We start from the raw sequence: 21,293 nt of genomic DNA on the forward strand, positions 1-21,293 counted from the left end.
TGAGCGCGCACGGCGGTGTGATGATGGACACGGCAGCACATGCGACGACACGGATGAGTGGAGCGTGAGAGAGTGGAGGACACAGGAGGAGGGCGGTGTGGGGTGCGTGTGCCCGGGTGCCCACACGCGTGTGCAGGGGCAGTGCCCGGGGAGGGCGCGGCCCCCTGCAGGACAGATGGGGAGGCAGAGGCCCCTGGAGACAAGGAGTCGGGGACCGAGACGTCTGGTCCATGCCGCCTGGGCCGGGGGCGCGCCTCCCTGACCCTCTCCTTCACCCCCCGGGCCTCGAGCCTCCTGTGCTCTGGGCCCGGGCCCTGCCCGCTGAGACGGCCTCGCTGCTCCCGCTTCCTCAGAGCTCGCCACCTCACAGCCCGGCCAGGGCACCTCTGCCCGCGTAAGCGCGCCCACAGGAAGGTGCAGGAAGAAAGGCCGGGGGGTGAGCCGGCCCGGAGAGGAAGCGATGGGCCCCCGACCCCTGCTGACCCTCCTGGGCCTCGAGCCTCCCGGCTGTCCGCGGGCTCTGGACGCGGCCCTGCTCTACAAAGGGCAACGGGGCCTGTCCCCAGGGAGCTTGGAGGAGAAAAGGGAGAGAAACTAAGCCGTCTGGAAAGCTGGGGGCAGCACGGACCCGGGCCCGCCCTGCCAGGAACCCCTTTTACTGGAGTTCATGCGGCCGCTGGGCTCAGAGGACCCTGGGCAGGGCCGGGAGGGCCCCTGGCGGCCCGGGCGCGCAGCCCTCTCCTTAGCAGGAGCCCAGAGATGCCCAGGGGCGCAGCTGGCAACGACTTGAGGCAGAATTCAGACTCAGGCCTTGGGGCCTCTGGGTCCCGGGCACTCAGCACTGCCCCCCGCCCGCTCCCCAGGTGCCTCCGGCTTTTTCCTCTGCACCCAAATGCGGGACTTCCCCCAGGCTGCTGAGAGACGCCGGCTTATCCGAGCCCCCCATGCAGCCGAGTCTCAGCCCGGCACAGACACCGGGCCCCGGTGCCCCCCTCAGAGACCCCTCTGGGGGCCCGCCCTCATCCTCACTGATGGTTTAAGACTCACAAAGATGGAGAGAGAGGGGGGAGAGCGCCATGGAGAGGAGAAGGGAAGGACGGGGGGAGGAGCGGAGCCCCAGAGAGGAGGGGAGGGGAGGACGGCCAAGGCTGGGAGACGGGACAGAGGGTGAGACACGAGAACAGATGCAGGAAGCTCGGAAACTAACTTGAGATGTTCGGGCAACTGGGGACACTGGAACCTGCGAAGAAAAGACAGACAGAACTCGGGGCGCGAGCGAGGGCACACGCTGGGCCTCAGCCCGCGGCCGCTCGAGGCCTCTGGAGCAGGGCCCCGGCCAGCGTGGCGGAGAATCGGGAGGGAGCACGGGGCGGCCGGAGCCAGGGCGCGGGGGGGGCGCAGCCCGGAGCACGGAGGAGGAATGGGGGGGCGGAGAGCGAAGGGCCAGGCAGGACAGTCCGAAGTAGCCCCTGGTGGGCAGCAGAGAGCGTCTAACCTGCCCGAGAAGCCGCTGGACAGCAGGACTAGTGGTGGGTGTCCAACTGGGGCCTGGAGCCCTCCAGGGACAGGGAGCTTCCTGCCTCCCCTCAGGCGAGGCTCGGGCCCCTTCCCAGCGCCAGGCAGGCCGGGGGTTTGGGGAGCCCCAGACGGGGTCGGGCAGCCTCGAGGCTGAGACGGCTCAGGACCCCCGGCCCCACCCTGGCACTTCACAAAGATCCTACCTGGGGTCTGATAGTTGAGCCTTCTCATCTCCACGGGGTCGGAGGAGTGGGCCAGCAGGGAGTCCTTCAGCCCCACGGCCTGCTCGTCCTTGGCTGAAGGGGAGTTGGTCCGTTTCCTGAGGGGGCAGAGAAAGGCCCTCTGGGAGGGGTGGCCCGGGCCTGGCGGGGGGGACAGCAGAGTCTCCGCCAGACCTCGGAGCGCTGAAGACATGACATGGACAGCATGCAGATGACGCGATCAGCACGGGGACAAGCACGCCAAGCCTGGGCTGGGCTCCCTGAGAAGACTCGCTGTGCCAGGCTGGGCAGGGACAGCACCCGCCCTGGCAGAGAGCCGGGAGAGGAGAGACAAGGGGGGCTCTGCCCGCCTGCCCAGAGGCTGGCGGGCGGGCGCCGAGCTGCCTATTCCTCGTGTCGGCCCCAGCTTCGCAGGCTCCCTGTCCTGCCTCAGGCTGCGCTCCATCACCCTCCCTCTCTTCCACTAAGCCCCGGAGCCCGCAACGCCCGCTCTCCCTGCCCCTGCCCTCGGCCCAGCCGGTCATTCTCTGTCCCATGCCCTGCGTGTCCTCGCCCAGCCACGACCGCTTCTTCCTCTGCTTCCCGGGCTCTTCTTCCTCTTCTTAAATGGCCCCTTCACTCCGGCCTCCATCTCCCTTTCCTACGGCCATGGCCAGGCTCCAAACCCAGGGACCACCCTGGCCGCCTCATTTCCTCACCACCCTCTCCAAGCTGTCGCCAAGGCAACCTCGCTGCGTCTCTCCAGCACGCGCCCTCCCTCCTCCGGCAGGGCCCTCGTCCCTGAGACTCCTGCCCAGCTGCCTCGGCCCCGCTCAGCCCCCGTTTCCCCCAGCGGCAGGTCTGACCGCGTCACTCCCCTAACTCAATGCCTAGAGCCCGCACAAGGCCCAAGCAGCTCTGGCTGCCCCGCCAGGCCCCCAGACCCTGCTGCCAGCTTCCTTCCAGCCTCATCTCCCCCCGCTGGTTCCGAACCCAGAGCAGGCACTGGCTGCCCCAGCAGGGACCTAGCTCAGGGGCCACCTCTCCCAGAACGCCTCCCGGCCTGCGTCCCCATCACCCTGGGCCTTCAGGTGGTGCTTGTGGCTGCGGCCTCCAGACCAGTCGCTGCCCCGCGTGGCCAGCTCTGTTCTCCGCTCCTAATCCCCCCCCCCCCCCCCCCCCCCCCCGCGCTAATGAGCAAAGCGCTCGGGACCTAAGAGACGCCCGGGCCGGTTCTGTTGAACGTCTCAAGGTCCCAAATTGTGTGTCTGCCTGTCTCAGCTCCACAGATGGAGAAAGGGAAGTTCAAGGCTGCAAGAGGCGAGGCAGAGACTGGCTTCCAGCTGCCTGAGGTTTAGGCTGGGGTCCTGCTGCCTTTGGGGGGTCCCTTTGCTTGCAGATGCTAGGAAGCCCTGGCTCGAAATGGGCCAGGGGTTGGAGCTGGTCCAGGCTCTCAAGTCCTTGTCACAAAGCGTGTCTCTACTGGCCCCTAGGATCATAGGAGTGAGCATGTGTGTGTGTATGATTGTGTGAGTGCGTGTGAGTGTGTATGATTGTGTGACAGTGTGTATGTGATTGTGTGTGTATGATAGTGTGTGAAAGAGTATGTGTGAGTGAGTGTGACTGTGTGTGTGTGTATGATTGTGTGAGTGTGGGAGTATCTGTGTGTGTGTGATTGTGTGATAGTGTGTGACTGTGTGTGTGTGTGTGTATGATTGTGTGAGTGTGGGAGTATCTGTGTGTGTGTATGATTGTGTGACAGTGTGTATGTGATTGTGTGTGTGTGTGAGTGTATGATTGTGTGAGTGTGGGAGTATCTGTGTGTGTGATTGTGTGATAGTGTGTGACTGTGTGTGTGTGTGTATGATTGTGTGAGTGTGGAGTATCTGTGTGTGTGTGATAGTGTGTGAAAGAGTATGTGTGAGTGAGTGTGACTGTGTGTGTGTGTATGATTGTGTGAGTGTGGGAGTATCTGTGTGTGTGATTGTGTGATAGTGTGTGACTGTGTGTGTGTGAGTGTATGATTGTGTGAGTGTGGGAGTATCTGTGTGTGATTGTGTGATAGTGTGTGACTGTGTGTGAGTGTATGATTGTGTGAGTGTGGGAGTATCTGTGTGTGATTGTGTGATAGTGTGTGACTGTGTGTGTGTATGATTGTGTGAGTGTGGGAGTATCTGTGTGTGTGATTGTGTGATAGTGTGTGACTGTGTGTGTGTGTATGATTGTGTGAGTGTGGGAGTATCTGTGTGTGTGATTGTGTGATAGTGTGTGACTGTGTGTGTGTGAGTGTATGATTGTGTGAGTGTGGGAGTATCTGTGTGTGTGATTGTGTGATAGTGTGTGACTGTGTGTGTGTATGATTGTGTGAGTGTGGGAGTATCTGTGTGTGATTGTGTGATAGTGTGTGACTGTGTGTGTGTGAGTGTATGATTGTGTGAGTGTGGGAGTATCTGTGTGTGTGATTGTGTGATAGTGTGTGTGTGATAGTGTGTGTGATTGTGTGACTGTGTGTGAAAGAGGATGTGTGTGTGTGTATGTGTGTGTGTGTGTGTGTGTGTGTGTATGAACCAGCAAGCAATGAGGAGGGTGAGCTCTGCTGGGCCATGAGGGTATGCTAGGGGGATGGGAAGCAGCGAAGGAAGCCTGCCCTGCTGGCCCCTGGGACATCCAGCCAGGCCTGGGGCTGACTCTGCCACCGAGGGCCCAGGAAGAAAGGCTGAGGGGGGCGTGAATAAGCGTGAGAAGCTGCGAGCACAGAGCAGGGGTCTGAGTTCTGGTGGGTCTTGCAGGTGAGGGGACAAGAAGACAAAATGGGTTCCTACCTTTCTTGTTTACTAGATCCAGAGATAAGCAAGGACAGAAGAGAGGAGCGGTCAGTGTTATCACAGGGCCCGGCCCACCGGACACGCACGATGCCCACCAGGGGGTGCAGGGAGGCCCGAGCTCCGCCCCCACAGATGGGCACAAGCAGGCGCACACATATGTGGGCAGATGGACGCGGGGCCTGAGGGCAGGGACATGAACGCTCTTCCGCCTTTCTTCCCCGGGTCCAGCTGCGGCTCTGTACACAGCTGGAGCTTAGAGGGCAGAGAGCGGACCCGGGAGCCATCTGGTACTGCCCCTCATTGTCCAGTTAGACCCAAGTGGAAGGATCAAGGTCACACAACAAGGAAGCCAGGGCTGCCGTACACAGAAGCAAACGTGGCCCCTACAGACACACAGACACACACACAGACACACACACAGACACACACACACACACACACACAGACAGACAGATACACACACACACACAGACACACACACACAGACACACACACACATACACACACAGACAGACAGATACACACACACAGACAGACACACACACACACACACAGACACACACACGCAGACAGACAGATACACACACACAGACAGACACACACACACACAGAGACACACACACACACAGACACACACACACACACAGACAGACACACACACACACAGACACACACACACACACAGACACACTCACAGACACAGACACAGACACACACAGACACACACACACACAGACACACACACTGACACACACACAGACACACACACACACAGACACACACACACACACAGACACACACACACAGACACACACACACAGACACACACACAGACACACACAGACACACACACACACACACACAGACACACACACAGACACACACACACACACAGACACACACACACACAGACACACACACACACACACACACACACACACACACACAAGCCTGCCTCCAGCCCCACGGCTGCTGCTGGGCGCCAGGGGTTCCGGACTCACCTCTTGAAGAGGAGGATGGCAATGACGATGAGGATGATGAGGATGACGGCCAGCACAGGGCCCATGACCCACAGCATCTCGGGCTCATCCTGCTGCTTAGCCGAGGACACTTCCACGAGGATCTCGTCGGAGTAGGGGCTGGCCGCGTACTGTCTCTGGGGACACACAGCAGGAGGAGCGTGAGGCTGGGCTGTGTTTGTGGGGGAGCCCACTGGAGGCAGAGGCAGGAAGACGGTTAGGAGCAAGAGGGAGGAGGGAGAAGGCAGCATGACCTGAGAGGGCGTCTCAGAGCCCGGGGAGAGGCCGAGGGGAGAAGCAAGGATGGCCCAAGGAGGCCATGGGACACAGAGAGGTGCCCGATGCGGGGGCGGCACAGGCGACGGCGAGGAGGGGGAGGCGGGAAGAACCGCCCGCGGCCCACCGGGCGTGTGGCTGTCACGTGGCGCCTCTGGCCTCCCCTGCCACCCGCCCACTTCCGGCCCCTCGGCCTCCTTTCCTCCTCCACTGCACCAGCACACAACCTGAGGGACAGATGCAAGCTCTTCAGGGGCCCCTGCCCGCCTCAGGCGCTTGGGCTGGGCTCCCACAAGCCTTCCTGGGCACTCGGGGCTCCCCACCCAACACGTGGCTTCCTTTGTTCCCAGAGAACTCCCTCTCCTCTGCCTGTCTGGCCTCCAGAAGCCTCCTAGGCTTTGGCTCTGGAAAGGGGACGGAGATGGCTGGGGGCAGGAACCACATCTTACACCTCTGGACAGTGACCTCCAGAAGAGGCAGCAGAGTGAGGGGCAAGGCCAGAGGTCACAGGCCCCAGAGCCCTGTGGAGGTTGAGTACAAAAGGGAAGCGAGCCTGGCCCTGGCCTTGGTCCTGCTCAGAGCTCCAGCATTTAGAATGCTGCAAGGGCAGTGTCTGGAGGAGGGCAGCCAGGCTGGGGAATCTGGGCAATGGGGGGAAGAACTGGGGAGGCCAGCCCTTTGGGAGGGTGGACATGAGGGCCATATGTGAGGGCTGTGCACAGGGACGGGGATGCAGATCTGAATTCTGCTTGGCCCCAAGGACAGAACCAGGAACGAGAGGTGAGAGGGGCAGGGAGGCTGAAGCCTGGACATAATTGGGACATAATTCCTGCCAGCCCGGGCTACGTCCATGAGACCTGGGCCTTGCCAGGGGCAAGCCTCCGGAGAGCTGGAAGCTGAGGCTGGACATGCAGCTTGAGGGCATTGGGAGGGCTGAGATTCTCAGCATTCAGAAGCCACTGTCTGCTGGGCCGAGACAGCGAAGGCCTGCTGGGGAGATCCCTGGCCAGGCGTCCCACTGGACCCCCGAGACCCACACTCTGCTATGTGTCCATTAAAGCAGGTCCCGGACACCCCCTCCTGCCAGAATGTCACCTGCCTGCTGCGCGCATCCGAGGAAATCAGCAGCATTTCTCTGCTGCCAATGAGAAAGCTCTGCGCCCTGGGGTCTTCCTGCAGGAGCTCCCCCCCAGCCTCCTGCCCAAGCCCTGCCGCTCACTTCCTCCTAACTGGCGCCCGCTCTCACCGTGTCGCCCGCCTCCAGCGCAGCCAGCACAAAGCAGTGGTAGCTGAGGTCCGGGGACAGAGGCCGGTTATAGAAGCCGTTGTAGTTCTTCTTGTCACCGAGAGTGAAGGTCTCAGGCAGTTCATCCACCTGAGCCGCCACATAGGGCTTCAGCCGCTCTATCTGCCGCCGTCGCCGTGCTGCTGCACCTCCCTGGCCAATGGCCTCCAGCAACTGGAGGCAGGGAAGAGGGTCTGAGAGGATGCCGGGCCCCGAGGCACCCCCTCAGCCATCCTCCCTGAGGGTGCCTCCTTGAGACCCAGGAGAGCCACACTGAAGCCACTGACCCGGCAAGTCCAGAAAAGGATTCCAAAAGGGCTGGGTCAGGAGGCCAGGAGTTGACTACTTCCCATCCCGACCAAAGACTCCTCCCCCCCGAAGGATGCAGAGACCTTGGCCCTACCTGATCCAGCTCAAGCTCATCTGGCGTCTGCCAACGAGGGCTGAGGGGGCCGCCAGCCAGGCGGTCGATGGGTACCACCACGATATAGAACCACCTGGGATGGACAGGAAGCCCAAAGGTCACCCGCATGACTCCTGCTCAGATAAGCCCATCTGAGGAGGGCCAATGTACAGTCAGGGCACAGCCAGGCAGCCGGAGGCACTCACCTTATGGCCGACTTGGTCTCTACCCTGGGGAGCGTGAGGGTAAAGCGGCCATCCTCCATGTACTTGGCCATGGGCAGGGGCTTCTGCAGCAGGAGGTCAGGGGCCGTGCGGATGGATACTAGGTGCTGCAGGCCGCCAGCACTGCTCCCGCGACTCATCAGCACAAAGGAGTACTCGGTGTTGGGCTGCAAGTCCCGGATCAGCTTCTTCATGGAGTGACCATCCACCTCCACACTCTGTCCATTATAAAGGATCTGCAGGGCAGGAGGCCAGCACTTTGCAGCAGCACAGAGACCTACCTGAGCGCCTAACTCGGGCCTGGCCAGAAGGAGCCTGCTCGGCCAGAAGGCCTCTGCGTCTGTCCATACTAAGCCCCAAACTCATGACAACAAGACCTGGCGCACCAACCCCAAAGACCTGGTCCATCTACACCGAAGACTTGGCCCATCTATGCCACAGGCCTAGACCTGGTCCATCTGCACCAAAGGCCTAGACCCGGTCCTTCTACCCCAAAGGCCTAGACCCGGTCCTTCTACCCCAAAGGCTTAGACCTGGCCCATCTGCACCAAAGGCCTAGACCCGGTCCTTCTACCCCAATGGCCTAGACCCGGTCCATCTGCACCAAAGGCCTAGACCCGGTCCTTCTACCCCAATGGCCTAGACCCGGTCCTTCTACCCCAATGGCCTAGACCCGGTCCTTCTACCCCAAAGGCCTAGACTTGGTCCTTCTACCCCAATGGCCTAGACCCGGTCCATCTGCACCAAAGGCCTAGACCCGGTCCTTCTACCCCAATGGCCTAGACCCGGTCCATCTGCACCAAAGGCCTAGACCCGGTCCTTCTACCCCAAAGGCCTAGACCCGGTCCTTCTACCCCAATGGCCTAGACCCGGTCCATCTGCACCAATGGCCTAGACCCGGTCCATCTGCACCAAAGGCCTAGACCCGGTCCTTCTACCCCAATGGCCTAGACCCGCTCCATCTGCACCAAAGGCCTAGACCCGGTCCTTCTATCCCAATGGCCTAGACCCGGTCCTTCTACCCCAATGGCCTAGACCCGGTCCATCTGCACCAAAGGCCTAGACCCGGTCCTTCTATCCCAATGGCCTAGACCCGGTCTTTCTATCCCAATGGCCTAGACCCGGTCCATCTGCACCAAAGGCCTAGACCCGGTCCTTCTACCCCAATGGCCTAGACCCGGTCCATCTGCACCAAAGGCCTAGACCCGGTCCATCTGCACCAAAGGCCTAGACCCGGTCCTTCTACCCCAATGGCCTAGACCCGGTCCATCTGCACCAAAGGCCTAGACTCGGTCCTTCTACCCCAATGGCCTAGACCCGGTCCTTCTACCCCAAAGGCCTAGACTCGGTCCTTCTACCCCAATGGCCTAGACCCGGTCCATCTGCACCAAAGGCCTAGACCCGGTCCTTCTACCCCAATGGCCTAGACCCGGTCCTTCTACCCTCAAGGCCTAGACCTGGCCCATCTGCACCAAAGGCCTAGACCCGGTCCTTCTACCCCAATGGCCTAGACCCGGTCCTTCTACCCCAATGGCCTAGACCCGGTCCTTCTACTCCAAAGGCTTAGACCTGGCCCATCTGCACCAAAGGCCTAGACCTGGTCCTTCTATCCCAATGGCCTAGACCCGGTCCATCTGCACCAATGGCCTAGACCTGGTCCTTCTATCCCAATGGCCTAGACCCGGTCCATCTGCACCAATGGCCTAGACCCGTCCTTCTACCCCAATGGCCTAGACCCGGTCCTTCTACCCCAAAGGCTTAGACCTGGCCCATCTGCACCAAAGGCCTAGATCCGGTCCTTCTACCCCAATGGCCTAGACCCGGTCCATCTGCACCAATGGCCTAGACCCGGTCCATCTGCACCAATGGCCTAGACCTGGTCCTTCTATCCCAATGGCCTAGACCCGGTCCATCTGCACCAATGGCCTAGACCCAGTTCTTCTACCCCAATGGCCTAGACCCGGTCCTTCTACCCCAAAGGCTTAGACCTGGCCCATCTGCACCAAAGGCCTAGACCTGGTCCTTCTATCCCAATGGCCTAGACCCGGTCCATCTGCCCCAATGGCCTAGACCCGGTCCATCTGCACCAAAGGCCTAGACCCGGTCCATCTGCACCAATGGCATAGACTCGGTCCTTCTACCCCAATGGCCTAGACCCGGTCCATCTGCACCAATGGCCTAGACCTGGTCCTTCCACCCCAAAGGCTTAGACCTGGCCCATCTGCACCAAAGGCCTAGATCCGGTCCTTCTACCCCAATGGCCTAGACCCGGTCCTTCTACCCCAATGGCCTAGACCCGGTCCTTCTACTCCAAAGGCTTAGACCTGGCCCATCTGCACCAAAGGCCTAGACCTGGTCCTTCTATCCCAATGGCCTAGACCCGGTCCATCTGCACCAATGGCCTAGACCTGGTCCTTCTATCCCAATGGCCTAGACCCGGTCCATCTGCACCAAAGGCCTAGACCCGGTCCATCTGCACCAATGGCATAGACTCGGTCCTTCTACCCCAATGGCCTAGACCCGGTCCATCTGCACCAATGGCCTAGACCCAGTTCTTCTACCCCAATGGCCTAGACCCGGTCCTTCTACCCCAAAGGCTTAGACCTGGCCCATCTGCACCAAAGGCCTAGACCTGGTCCTTCTATCCCAATGGCCTAGACCCGGTCCATCTGCCCCAATGGCCTAGACCCGGTCCATCTGCACCAAAGGCCTAGACCCGGTCCATCTGCACCAATGGCATAGACTCGGTCCTTCTACCCCAATGGCCTAGACCCGGTCCATCTTCACCAATGGCCTAGACCCGGTCCTTCTATACCAAAGGCCTAGACCCGGTCCTTCTACCCCAAAGGCCTAGACCCAGTCCTTCTACCCCAATGGCCCAGACCCGGTCCATCTGCACCAAAGGCCTAGACCCGGTCCTTCTATCCCAATGGCCTAGACCCGGTCCATCTGCACCAAAGGCCTAGACCCGGTCCTTCTACCCCAATGGCCTAGACCCGGTCCTTCTACCCCAATGGCCTAGACCCAGTCCATCTGCACCAAAGGCCTAGACCCGGTCCTTCTACCCCAAAGGCCTAGACCTGGTCCTTCTATCCCAATGGCCTAGACCCGGTCCATCTGCACCAATGGCCTAGACCCAGTCCTTCTACCCCAATGGCCTAGACCTGGTCCTTCTACCCCAAAGGCTTAGACCTGGCCCATCTGCACCAAAGGCCTAGACCCGGTCCTTCTATCCCAATGGCCTAGACTCTTGCAGATGATATGATGATGGTATACCTAGAGAACCCCAGAGATTCTACCAAAAAGCTATTGGAAATAATTCATAATTTTAGCAAAGTAGCTGGCTACAAAATAAATCCCCATAAATCCTCAGCATTTTTATACATCACCAACAAAACCCAACAGCAAGAGATACAAAGAGAAATTCCATTCACAATAACTGTTGATACCATAAAATATTTGGGAATCTATCTACCAAAGGAAAGTCAGGAATTATATGACCAATGGCCTAGACTCAGTCCTTCTACCCCAATGGCCTAGACCTAGTCCTTCTACCCCAATGGCCTAGACCCGGTCCTTCTACCCCAATGGCCTAGACCCGGTCCTTCTACCTTAAAGGCCTAGACCTGGCCCATCTGCACCAAAGGCCTAGACCTGGTCCTTCTACACCAAAGGCCTAGACTCGGTCCTTCTACCCCAAAGGCCTAGACCCGGCCCATCTGCACCAAAGGCTTAGACCCGGTCCTTCTACCCCAATGGCCTAGACCCGGCCCATCTGCACCAAAGGCCTAGATTTGGCCCATTTACACCACAGGCCTAGACCCGGCCCATATATCACAAAGGCCTGGCCCATCTGCACCAAAGTCGGTCTCATTCCCACCACAAGCTCTGCCCACCCCACTAAAGACCTGGTCTTCTCCATACTGGGGCCCTGGTCTCAAGGGTAGTCCAGATTCTAGGCCAGTGGGCGTGACAGACTCTGCCTCAGGAAGGGCTGGAGCCCGCTGCCAGGATCTCTGCCGTGACCTGCTGTTACTTAGAGGAGAAGGGAGTCCCCCTCACGCACCATTGGTGGGGCTATACCAAGCTCTCCACAGTCAGCAGGGGCCAGTCCGAGTTTCTGCCTGACTGGCCCCACCTGAGTCCGGCACAGGGAGGTCAGCAGCTGCAATCTCCAAGCCCAGCAGTGCTCCTCTCCTAGCTGCCGACCTGGGGCCCAGGATGGGGTGCCGAGTCCTCGACCTCCCTCCTGCTCTGTCACACCTCCAGAGAGCAGCCACAGGGCCCAGGCCAAGGTGAGCCAGTCACCCCTGCCATGTTCTCCACACAGAGCTCATCTTTCCAGTTAAGACAAGGATGAAGAGGGGAGGGAGAAGCAGCCTGCCCACGTGGTCTCAGTGGAGAGGGAAGGAGATGCTGGGTAACATGCCAGGGAGGGAGTCAGACAATGGAGCCGGGAGGCTCAAGGACTGGATACGAACTCCCAAACTTTGGGTGACCAATGGGACCCGAGAGGCAGATCAGTCCTGGTAGCTCTCATTGGGGCCGCCACAATGGGGCCGGAAGGGCCTTGTCAAAAGAAACAAGATGATTTAAATGGGAGCTTCTTGGTGGCCACTGGGTAGTGCAGTAGCCCGGAAACAGCTAAAAGTTACCTGCTAACTGGGAGAATATCCCATGGGGGAACAAGAAGCAAAATCCATGAAAGAGTCTTGGGCCAATGCTCAACTTTTGGCCCATGGAAGGAAATTCTTCAAAAAAAGTTAATCCCTACGGGGAATTATTATTATTATTATTTTTTGCCTGAGAGGTAGATTGTTCACCAATAGTGATCTCTGAATGAGGATGAATCAGCTATTAAACAGGAGCTTTTATTTTTATTATTATTTTGGTACGGGTCAGATTAAACCCCTTTGAGGTTCCTTCCACATCACTCATTCTGTGGTCCCACCAAAGTCCCCTTAATGCATCAAAGAGCTAGAGTTTCACTTGCTTGAGAACAAATCAAATGTCTAACTCTCTTAGTAAATTATAACTTTCTACATATCCCAGAGTGCCCCCAAAAAGAAAGAAGATGGCAGCATGATACGCTCCTGGAGAAAGGCCAGTCTCATGAGGAGAGTCAGGAGCAAGGAAGGAGCAAAGGAGACTGTACAAGGAAGGGTCAGTCAGAGAGGGGGAAGCGCTTCTTCTGAAACGGACACGTAGGAAGAAGCAGCAAAGAGATGAGGACAAGAGGCAGCTCAGGGTAGTGTTGGGGGACTGAAATTACCCAGAAATCTGCTCGGGGCTCTCCCTCAAAACAGAGGAGCCAAGAGCTACTAGGTGTCGGTGCTAATTGGGGCTTCAAGAGGTGGTGAGATCATGCGGGAAAAGTCCTCTTCCGAGCCTGCTTCTCGCTGACACAGAAGAAGAGGCTAAGACTCTTGGGGGGAAGCGGTTCTCCCTTCCAGAATTTGGGAAAGGGCCTCAGGAGGGGAGAGCAGAGCGAAGGTCGCTCAGGAAGGAGGGGAGAGGCTGAAGGAGCAAAGTCTGGGGAGCGCAGTGAGGAGTGTGACCACGGGAAGGGCCATGGACCTCTCTGGCCTCCTGGGCTGAGAATCAGCGGGGGAGGGATGACCAGGACAGTAAGACGGAGTGGGCTAGCCTCGTTTGCCTTGGCCCCAGGGGCAGAACCCAGAGGGAGACCCTCGAAACCATGAGAACGAGGACCTCCCTCCCTGCCCCTGGAGGCTGGATGTCCACTCATTGAGTTGCTGCAGAATGGTTTCGTGATCAGCTTCAGGGACGTGAAGTTGGCTCCTCCCACATCTGGCTGGTCATTGGGAAGCCAGGCCAACTCCACTTCAACAACGCTTGAATACACCCCCTCCTCTCCTCAGGCCCCCCCGGTCATCGCCTCATCCCTGGACCCAGCTGCCTCACGCCTCTGCCCTCACCAGGCCGGCCCCAAACAAAGGCCCGCAGAGCCCAGCGGGGCTGACTCCCGCCCCCTTTCCACCCTCTGTCGTGCTTGCTGCTGCTCAGAGCACCCACTTCGTGGGCGATGCAGGCCCTCCCCTGTGCCTGCCTCAGCCCCTCCCAGACGCCCTTGGCACCCCCCCTTGGCACACCTTGAATGGCACTGAAGACTTGTAGGAGTCGGGGACCTCCCAGCTCAACAGCACCGACGTCTTCATCACAGCATTGACCCGGAAGTTCTTGGCGAACACTGGAATTGAAATCAACAAAGGTCACAGGGATGTTTTCCACCCGTGGGGGAGACAGGGGTCCTCCAGGAGCGACTCCCTGGGCCACTATGCTGACGGTGCCAGCAGTCACTGGGCCAATGCCCTCGAAGGCCACCACCAGAGGTCAGAGGGCCGTCACCACCAGGGGTCAGAGGGCCACCACAACTGCAGGTCAGAAATCCATTCCAGGAGAGCATTAAGACCCACCACCAGAAGTCACTGGGAGATTCCCTGAAGAAATCATTCACCCATCAAACGTCAGGTCTCCGGCGTGCTCCAGAGGAGCACCCGTGCCCGCTAAACAGAGGGCTCAGAGAGGCCTCCCTGGAGGAGGAAGAGCGGAAAGGGGGAGCAGCAGGCGAGGTGGAAGCGAGGACGGCCCCGGCCAGAGAAGGGCCCGAGCACAGTCCCGGAGGCAGGAGCGCCGAGGGCACGGCGAGGACGGAGAGAAGAGCCCGGCCGGACGAAGAGTACAGGAGGTGACGGGAGACAAGGCCCCGGGGCCGGCATCCACGGCCTCACACCTGGGGCCCGCCCTCCCTGCGGCGGCCGGCGCACACACCTTGCTCCACGGGCATGGTCCGCGACTGGATGCTGGGGCTGAGCGGCCCCGGGCCGCGGCTGGTGTGGGCGCGGACCTTGACGTCGTAGGTGGTGTCGGGCAGGAGGCCGGCCAGGGTGAGCCGGGTGCCGCCGGTGACGCTCTGCTGCTCCTGCTGGCTGTTGATGTCCCGGTACACCACGGTGTAATTGGTGATGCGCCCGTTGCGCTCGGCCAGCACGGGCGGGTCCCACCGCAGCTCCGTGGTCGACGTGGTCAAGCCGACCACCTGCAGGTTCTGCGGGAAGCCACTGGGGGCGTCTTCGGGGGTGGTGACCTCCTTCTCGGCCGCCTCGCCGGGGCCCGCCCGGTTCCTGGCCGACAGGCGGAAGATGTACGTGGCGCCCTTGTGCAGGCCGGTCACGGTAAAGTGGTGGTCCTCGTGGCCGAAGGCCTCCGTGGTCGGCTTCTCCTCGTCCGCCCGCTGGTACTGCAGCTGGTAGCCCAGCAGCTCGCCCGGCACGTCCTTGGGCGGGTGCCACTGGATGAGGGCGGTGTTCATGACTGTGGTGCTGACCATCATGGTGGGCCGGCCTGGGACTGAACAAGAGGGCCCCCCACGGCCGCGGTGAGCCGCCTCCCTCGGAGTCCTCTCTGGCCCGGGGCAGGCCCCCCGGAGGCGGCACTTCTCCCAGGGCTTGGGGCGGACCCCACCCCACCGCACTGGCCCTCTCTCCCCCAGCCTGGCTCACCTGCCCCCGTGGTGGTGACGATCTTGGGCTTGCTCCGGGCTCCGTCCCCTTTGGTCGTGTAGGCAGCCACGGTGATGGAGTAGGTGGTTTCTGGGGTCAGGCCTCCAATGGTGGTCTCCTGGGGAATGGGAAAGAGGGGTCTGGCAGGGTCCTGGAGAAGGAGGGGCCACAGCACACTCTGTGGCCCCCTCCTCAGCTCCAAATGGCAAACAGCTCAGCTCTCCATCCAGCCCGGGAGCAGAGTCAGGGGGTTTCTTTGTGCCAGGCAATTAGTGGTCCAGAGCCTCTCACGGAGGCCGAGAGGCTGTGGGGAGGGGGAGGGGGCTGCCCCTAGCCAGGCCCCTTGTGCTTGGGGGGGTGGCCTTGCTCCTCCCTCCTCAGCTTCCCTTACAAAGAGGAGGAATGGCTCCCCCGCCCTTTCCCCCAAAGCTAGAAGGGACCCTCGGGAGCACCTCGTCTCAGGCCTACGCTCCGCAAATGAAGAAACGGGCCCAGAGAAGGGGATGTGGCTAGTGGGGGGCTCCCACTGGGAGCCGGCCACACCGGCAGCTTCAAGTCCACCAGGGCAGCCATGGGCCCCGGGCAAGCCCCTTCCCCCTCGGTGAGCTAGCTTCCTCTCCTGGGGAAGGGGATGGAGCGGGAAGAGGGGGCTCTGGGCCCCAGAGACAGACTGAGTCCCACAGTGGACGGCCACCACCAGAGAAACCCGAGGGCCCAAGATCCAGGGGAGAGTGGAAAGGAGGAAGTGACAGGTGCCCAGCTGGGGCCCGCCAGAGCTAGAGAGCGAGCCCAAAGATGCCCACCCTGTCCAGGGCATCTACCCTGGCCCCCACACTGGTCCCTGCCTTGCAGTCCCATGCAGGTGCTGTAACTCAGACACATGCCGCGCCACGCCACCAACCCCGGGGGGGTCTCTTGAGAACCCACACACTTGGGACTGTCACCAAACCTTTCCCGGCCACAGGGGCTTACGGTGCCTGAGCCCCGGGTCCTTTAGCCCCCAGCTTCAGGGTAACGAAGTCTAGGATGGGGGAGAAGGGGAGCCAACACAACAGGTTGTTGGCTTCCACTCCAAGCGCGATGGGCTCAGGAACCTCGGAGGCGGTGATCACCGGCCACCCAAGAGGCAGACAAAGGGTCCCCCGACAGCCCGGGCCCCCCGGGCCTGTCCCTCGTACCAGCCTTTCCCCAGCGAGGAGGAACCACTCATGCCTTTACTTACATAGTCCTCTGACTCCTCCGGCCGCCACTGACCATGGGAGGGAGAGAGAGAGACGGAGACAGACACGTGTGAGGGAGGGCTGGCTCCGGCCGGGGGTGGGGGCTCAGGGCTACGAGGCGGCTCTCTGGGGAGCTCAGCTAGGGGCAGGTGGCGCAGAGCCAGAGCAGGGCCCGGGGCTCCCAGACCCCCGAGGGGCCAAGCCCGCAGAGTGGCTCCGGCCGGCCCAAGGGGCCCGGCTTCAGCCCCGCCGGCCCTGCACCCAGTATACACCAGTCAAGCAGTACCCGTGGAGGGCCAGACACAAGAAACGTTGCCCGAGGAAGACTGGGACTCCCCCCGCCCCGAGGCAAGGGGGGTGTAAGCGGGCTCACGGAGACCCTCGGACAGCTACGGAGTGAGCGGTAGGAGCGGGCATCCAGGTGAAGGGAACTAAGTGGGCAGAGGCAAGAAGGAAGTGATGGCGGTGGAGGGGCCGGGGAGGGGCGGCCTCGGGGCTGGGAAGCGCCTGGGAGCCCCGCCCCGCTCCCAGCCAGCCCCGCTGCGCCCTGCTCCGTCCCCCAGAGAAATCCGAGAAAGAGCAAGAAGGCGCCGTGTCCGGCAGATTTCTAGCGGCCCTTTCTGGGGGGGCAAGAAGCTGGGCGTGCAGGGGCTGGACGGGGGAGGGAATGGATAGGACAGCGGGCCAGGAAGCCACGAGGGGGCCGGGCCCCTGCGGGCTGGAATGGGGGAGGGGAAGCTGAGAAAGGGCAGGAGCCTCGACAGGTTATGGGAGAGGGGGGCTGGCCCCCGTCTCTGGCTCCAGCGAGCAGGGCAGAGAGAGGAAGACTTCCATCTGACCTCCATGGCCAGGGGGCCGTTCCAAAACGGGGCAGGCTGCTCAAAAGGTAGTGAGCTCCCTGTCTGTGGGGGTCTGCAAGCAGAGGCAGAATGTCCATGGAAGGGGGGAGGGGTGTGCCAAGAGTCCTGCTGAAGGATGACCTCTGACATCCTGCAGTTCTCGGGACCGTGTGGTCAGACAGACAAGGGCCACGCGGCCGCCCTGCTTCTGGGGCCGGCCTCGGAGGCTCCCATCTGGCTGCCCGGCAAGGCCACATGGCTCCCTTGGAACGGCCCCTGGCCCTGGCAGATGGGGCCGCTGCGGCCGGGGCGGGAGTGGGGGGAGAGACGCCGGGGCGGGCGTCCTTGAGATGTCCCCGCTCAGACAGCTGGCCCCGCCCCCGCAGAGGCCGGACACTTCCAGCTCAGCCTCTGGGGCCGCCTCAGCGCTGCCGGACTGTGGGCCGAGCGGAGAAAGACCGGCCGGGCCTGGGATGCCCGGGGGGCAGCTGCACTCGGGGCTCCTGGGGAGGAAGGAGCCCCACCCCTTCCTGGGCTGCTCTGTCCCTCCCCCTCCCCCAGACTGCCCCAAGGGGCCGGCCGGCGAGGAGAGACGGGCACTGACGGGCACTGCGGGCCTGGCCCTGGAACCGGGTGCGGGCTCGCTCAGCCAGGCCCGGCCCTGGAACCGGACGTTCCCCGAGTGCCCGTCAGAGGCCGTGCAGCTTGGGAAGAGCAGGCTGAGGGACACGAGGCCTGGGGGGAGAGGGGGAGTGGACGAGGATCACAGAACCCGGGGAACAGGCCTGGGACCCAAGGAACAAGATGGACCGCAGCCCATCTGGGGCCTGAAAGGGGGCGGGGCGGCAGCCGGCACCTTCCACAATAAAACGGAAGAGAATGGCCCAAAGGCAACGGGTTCAAGGTGTGGGGCCCCCCCATCTCAGCTTCCTAACAGAACTGCCCCAGGGGGAGGCCAGGCGGGAGCTGGGGCTGCGGCCTGGGGGTGCTCAGAGGGGCCTGGGCCCTGAGTTGGAGACAGGGAGACAATACCAGCAGCCCAAGGGCGAGTGGAAGGCCCCGAGAAGTGTGGGGGGGACCGCGGCCCTCCATGCACGCTGTGTGGGGGCTGGAGAGCCCCGAGGGGAGAGGCTGCCTCCTCGGCAGGGCCAGGCCGTTACACTGGGGGGGGGGGTTGCCGCCCACAGTTGTTCCCGCCCCCCACCCCTACCGCCCGCACCCCGCTGGCTCGCTACCTGAGCTTCGGCGAGCATCACGTCCTTGATGATGGGCTGCCCGCGGGGCTCGTTGTTCTCCAGCCGCACGTAAGTGACCTGGTAGCCGCGGATCTGGCCGTGCTGTTTGCTGGACACGGGCAGCTTCCAGGACACGTGCACAGCGGTGGAATTCACCGACTCCACCTCCACCTTTCTCGGGGGTGCGCTGGGCACTGTGGACAGAGGGGACCGTCAGGGCTGGGGAAGAGCCAGGGCGCAGCTCCTGGGGCAGCTCGGCCCCGTCCTCGCCTCTGAGACCCGCTGGCCCCGGAGGCCCCGCTGTCCACTCTGCTCCAGAGGGATCTGGGGCCGGGCCCGGAGCCCACTGCCAGCCTGGCCCCCACCCCTCCCCTCCGCAGCCCAGAGCTGGAGCCCAGAGCCTGGCCCTGCCACTGGTCTCGGTTCTCCCTCGACGGCAGGAACAGGCTTGTCTTTGCACCTGCCGCATCCCAGTGTCTGACACACAGTAGGTGCTTAACAAATGCTGGTCAGGGGATGGCCCCCGTGCCCCGGCTGCCACAGTGGAGAAAGTCGGATGGAAAGAACAACTTTCTCTAATTGTCCCCAGTGCGTGGGCTCTGCATGTCCCGGAGCTGGGGCTGGCCCGAGTCCCCCTGGGGGCAGGAGTAGGGAGCCTCCTCCCAGCAGCCCCGTCAGCGCCTCTCCCACCGGGCCCTTCTTTCCTCCAAGGTGGGTCCTGGGCCCCGCTCTCTGGCTGCCCCCACACCGCTCCCTGATCGGGCCACAGGAGGCTCCCTTTCCCTGCTCCTGGCTCAGTCGCTGTGGCTGGTTCTTCCTGACCCTACGCTCCTCTGCCCCTCCGTGGCCTGGCCACCGCTCCCAGCTCTGTCCTTGGGGGCCAGGCACAACGGGGCCTAGGAAGCTCTCGGGTGCGCCCTTCTCTCCGGCCCTGGGACTCCCACCTTCTCTCCGGCCCTGGGACCTCCCACCTTCTCTCCGGCCCTGGGACTCCCACCTTCTCTCCGGCCCTGGGACTCCCACCTTCTCTCCGGCCCTGGCACCCCCCACCTTCTCTCCGGCCCTGGCACCTCCCACCTTCTCTCCGGCCCTGGCACCTCCCACCTTCTCTCCGGCCCTGGCACCCCCCACCTTCTCTCCGGCCCTGGGACTCCCACCTTCTCTCCGGCCCTGGGACTCCCACCTTCTCTCCGGCCCTGGGACTCCCCCCTTCTCTCTGGCCCTGGGACTCCCACCTTCTCTCCGGCCCTGGCACCTCCCCCCTTCTCTCCGGCCCTGGGACTCCCACCTTCTCTCCGGCCCTGGCACCTCCCACCTTCTCTCCGGCCCTGGGACTCCCACCTTCTCTCCGCCCTGGGACTCCCCCCTTCTCTCTGGCCCTGGGACTCCCACCTTCTCTCCGCCCTGGCACCTCCCCCCTTCTCTCCGGCCCTGGGACTCCCACCTTCTCTCCGGCCCTGGGACCTCCCACCTTCTCTCCGGCCCTGGGACTCCCACCTTCTCTCCGGCCCTGGGACTCCCACCTTCTCTCCGGCCCTGGCACCCCCCACCTTCTCTCCGGCCCTGGCACCTCCCACCTTCTCTCCGGCCCTGGCACCTCCCACCTTCTCTCCGGCCCTGGCACCCCCCACCTTCTCTCCGGCCCTGGGACTCCCACCTTCTCTCCGGCTCGGGCTCTGCCAGCGGAGCCAGAGACCCCGGCAGTGTGCAGCCTCTCCTCGTGCCTGGCACAGTGAGTGCCAGCTGTCTGGCACTGCGCCCACTCACCTCCTTACTCCTCAGGGCCCCGCCCCCAGGGGAAGCCCGGAGTCCCAGAAGCTCTTGGCTGACTGACCCTGGGCCTTCAGGCCCGGGGCCGGACCACCGGGGGACACGGGAGCCGAGCTCCAGCCTGGTTTCAGACCCCCGCCAACCTTCCGACCCTGGACAAGTGACTTCACCGTCTGCCTCAGGTTCCTCATTCATAAAATGGGCTCATAACAGCCTCTTCTTCCCAGGTGGCCGAGGATCCAGCGAGACCCTCACTTAGCACTTAAGGGCTTGGCACCTAGCAGGCGCCCTTTCTTCCCCCTATCCTGGGTTTGGAAAGTCGAGTTTTGTATCCAAATGTGGGACTTCTCCCTCGTCTATACTGAACTTCTCCTTGGGAGATTTTTGGCCCCAGGCTTCCGTACCAAGAGCCTTCTGGCTCCTGTTCTGTCACCGTGGCCGGCTCGCCCTTGTGGATGAGCCCCCAGATCGTGCGGAGTGCTCCCCACTCAGCGTGACTGACGCGCCCCCTATGCTCCCCTTCTCTGGCTGTCGACGACCTCGGAGCTGACCTCTACCGAGCTCCTCCCGGCCGGGAGACCCTCTCTCTTCTGGGGGATGCCCAAGGCCCGTCAGGGAGGGTCTGTGAGCTCGCGCTTCCTGCCCTCGAGCGCCTCAGGCAGCCCGGAGCCACCCCGCCAGGAGGACCTCTCACAGAGACCCGCCGGGCAGGGGGCGGGAAGAGGAGGGGTGAACTCTGGCACGGCCAGCGGAAATGCAGCTCGGAGAGGCCGGAGGAGGGGCCGTGGGCATCAGAGAGGAGGGCTCTGGAAGGATGGGAGGGAGGGGGAGAGGGAGGAGGAGAGAGGGAAGGAGAAAGACGAGGCAGAGGGAAGAAGGGAGAAGAGGAGAGGGAGGGAGAGAGAGAGACCAGCTGACCCACATCTCCCCAGACCTGCCCCCGCTGGAAGGCGGCA

General features: G+C 62.1%; 2 protein-coding genes across 14 annotated transcripts in view; both read right to left on the reverse strand.

The window, feature by feature from the left end:
• PTPRF (protein tyrosine phosphatase receptor type F) overlaps positions 1–21,293 on the reverse strand; it is an 83,752-nt gene that overhangs the window by 11,372 nt on the left and 51,087 nt on the right. For 3 of the 13 annotated variants that reach the window (XM_051999942.1, XM_051999948.1, XM_051999941.1), the window contains 11 exons: positions 18,568–18,761; positions 16,496–16,522; positions 15,274–15,391; positions 14,543–15,121; positions 13,864–13,961; positions 7,733–7,986; positions 7,527–7,620; positions 7,085–7,297; positions 5,545–5,699; positions 1,722–1,837; positions 1,208–1,240 (listed from right to left, as the gene is read on the reverse strand). In XM_051999942.1, the coding sequence (XP_051855902.1) occupies positions 1,208–1,240; positions 1,722–1,837; positions 5,545–5,699; positions 7,085–7,297; positions 7,527–7,620; positions 7,733–7,986; positions 13,864–13,961; positions 14,543–15,121; positions 15,274–15,391; positions 16,496–16,522; positions 18,568–18,761 (1,881 nt within the window). The remainder of the gene's footprint in view (positions 1–1,207; positions 1,241–1,721; positions 1,838–5,544; positions 5,700–7,084; positions 7,298–7,526; positions 7,621–7,732; positions 7,987–13,863; positions 13,962–14,542; positions 15,122–15,273; positions 15,392–16,495; positions 16,523–18,567; positions 18,762–21,293) is intronic. The other 10 variants (XM_051999950.1, XM_051999952.1, XM_051999951.1 and 7 more) reach the window with 5 other exon arrangements.
• Positions 18,770–21,291, reverse strand: LOC127563457 (translation initiation factor IF-2-like). The gene is made up of 3 exons (XM_051999954.1): positions 20,225–21,291; positions 20,118–20,171; positions 18,770–19,882 (listed from the first exon to the last, which is right to left on the reverse strand). Exons 1-3 carry the CDS (start codon positions 20,530–20,532, stop codon positions 19,063–19,065), a joined length of 1,182 nt encoding a protein of 393 aa, XP_051855914.1. The 5' UTR covers positions 20,533–21,291; the 3' UTR covers positions 18,770–19,062.

Source organism: Antechinus flavipes, chromosome 4 (assembly GCF_016432865.1).
Source record: "Antechinus flavipes isolate AdamAnt ecotype Samford, QLD, Australia chromosome 4, AdamAnt_v2, whole genome shotgun sequence".
NCBI lineage: Eukaryota > Metazoa > Chordata > Mammalia > Dasyuromorphia > Dasyuridae > Antechinus > Antechinus flavipes.

What these genes read in the sequence shown, in the direction of transcription:
- LOC127563457 (XM_051999954.1), bottom strand. Translation starts at nt 20,532, where the DNA reads ATGAATGAGGAACCTGAGGCAGACGGTGAAGTCACTTGTCCAGGGTCG. An exon ending in GAGCCCGAGCCGGAGAGAAG is followed by an intron (nt 20,172 to 20,224) that starts GTGGGAGTCCCA and finishes GCCGGAGAGAAG; the next exon opens with GTGGGAGGTGCCAGGGCCGG. An exon ending in GTGCCAGGGCCGGAGAGAAG is followed by an intron (nt 19,883 to 20,117) that starts GTGGGGGGTGCC and finishes GCCGGAGAGAAG; the next exon opens with GTGGGAGGTGCCAGGGCCGG.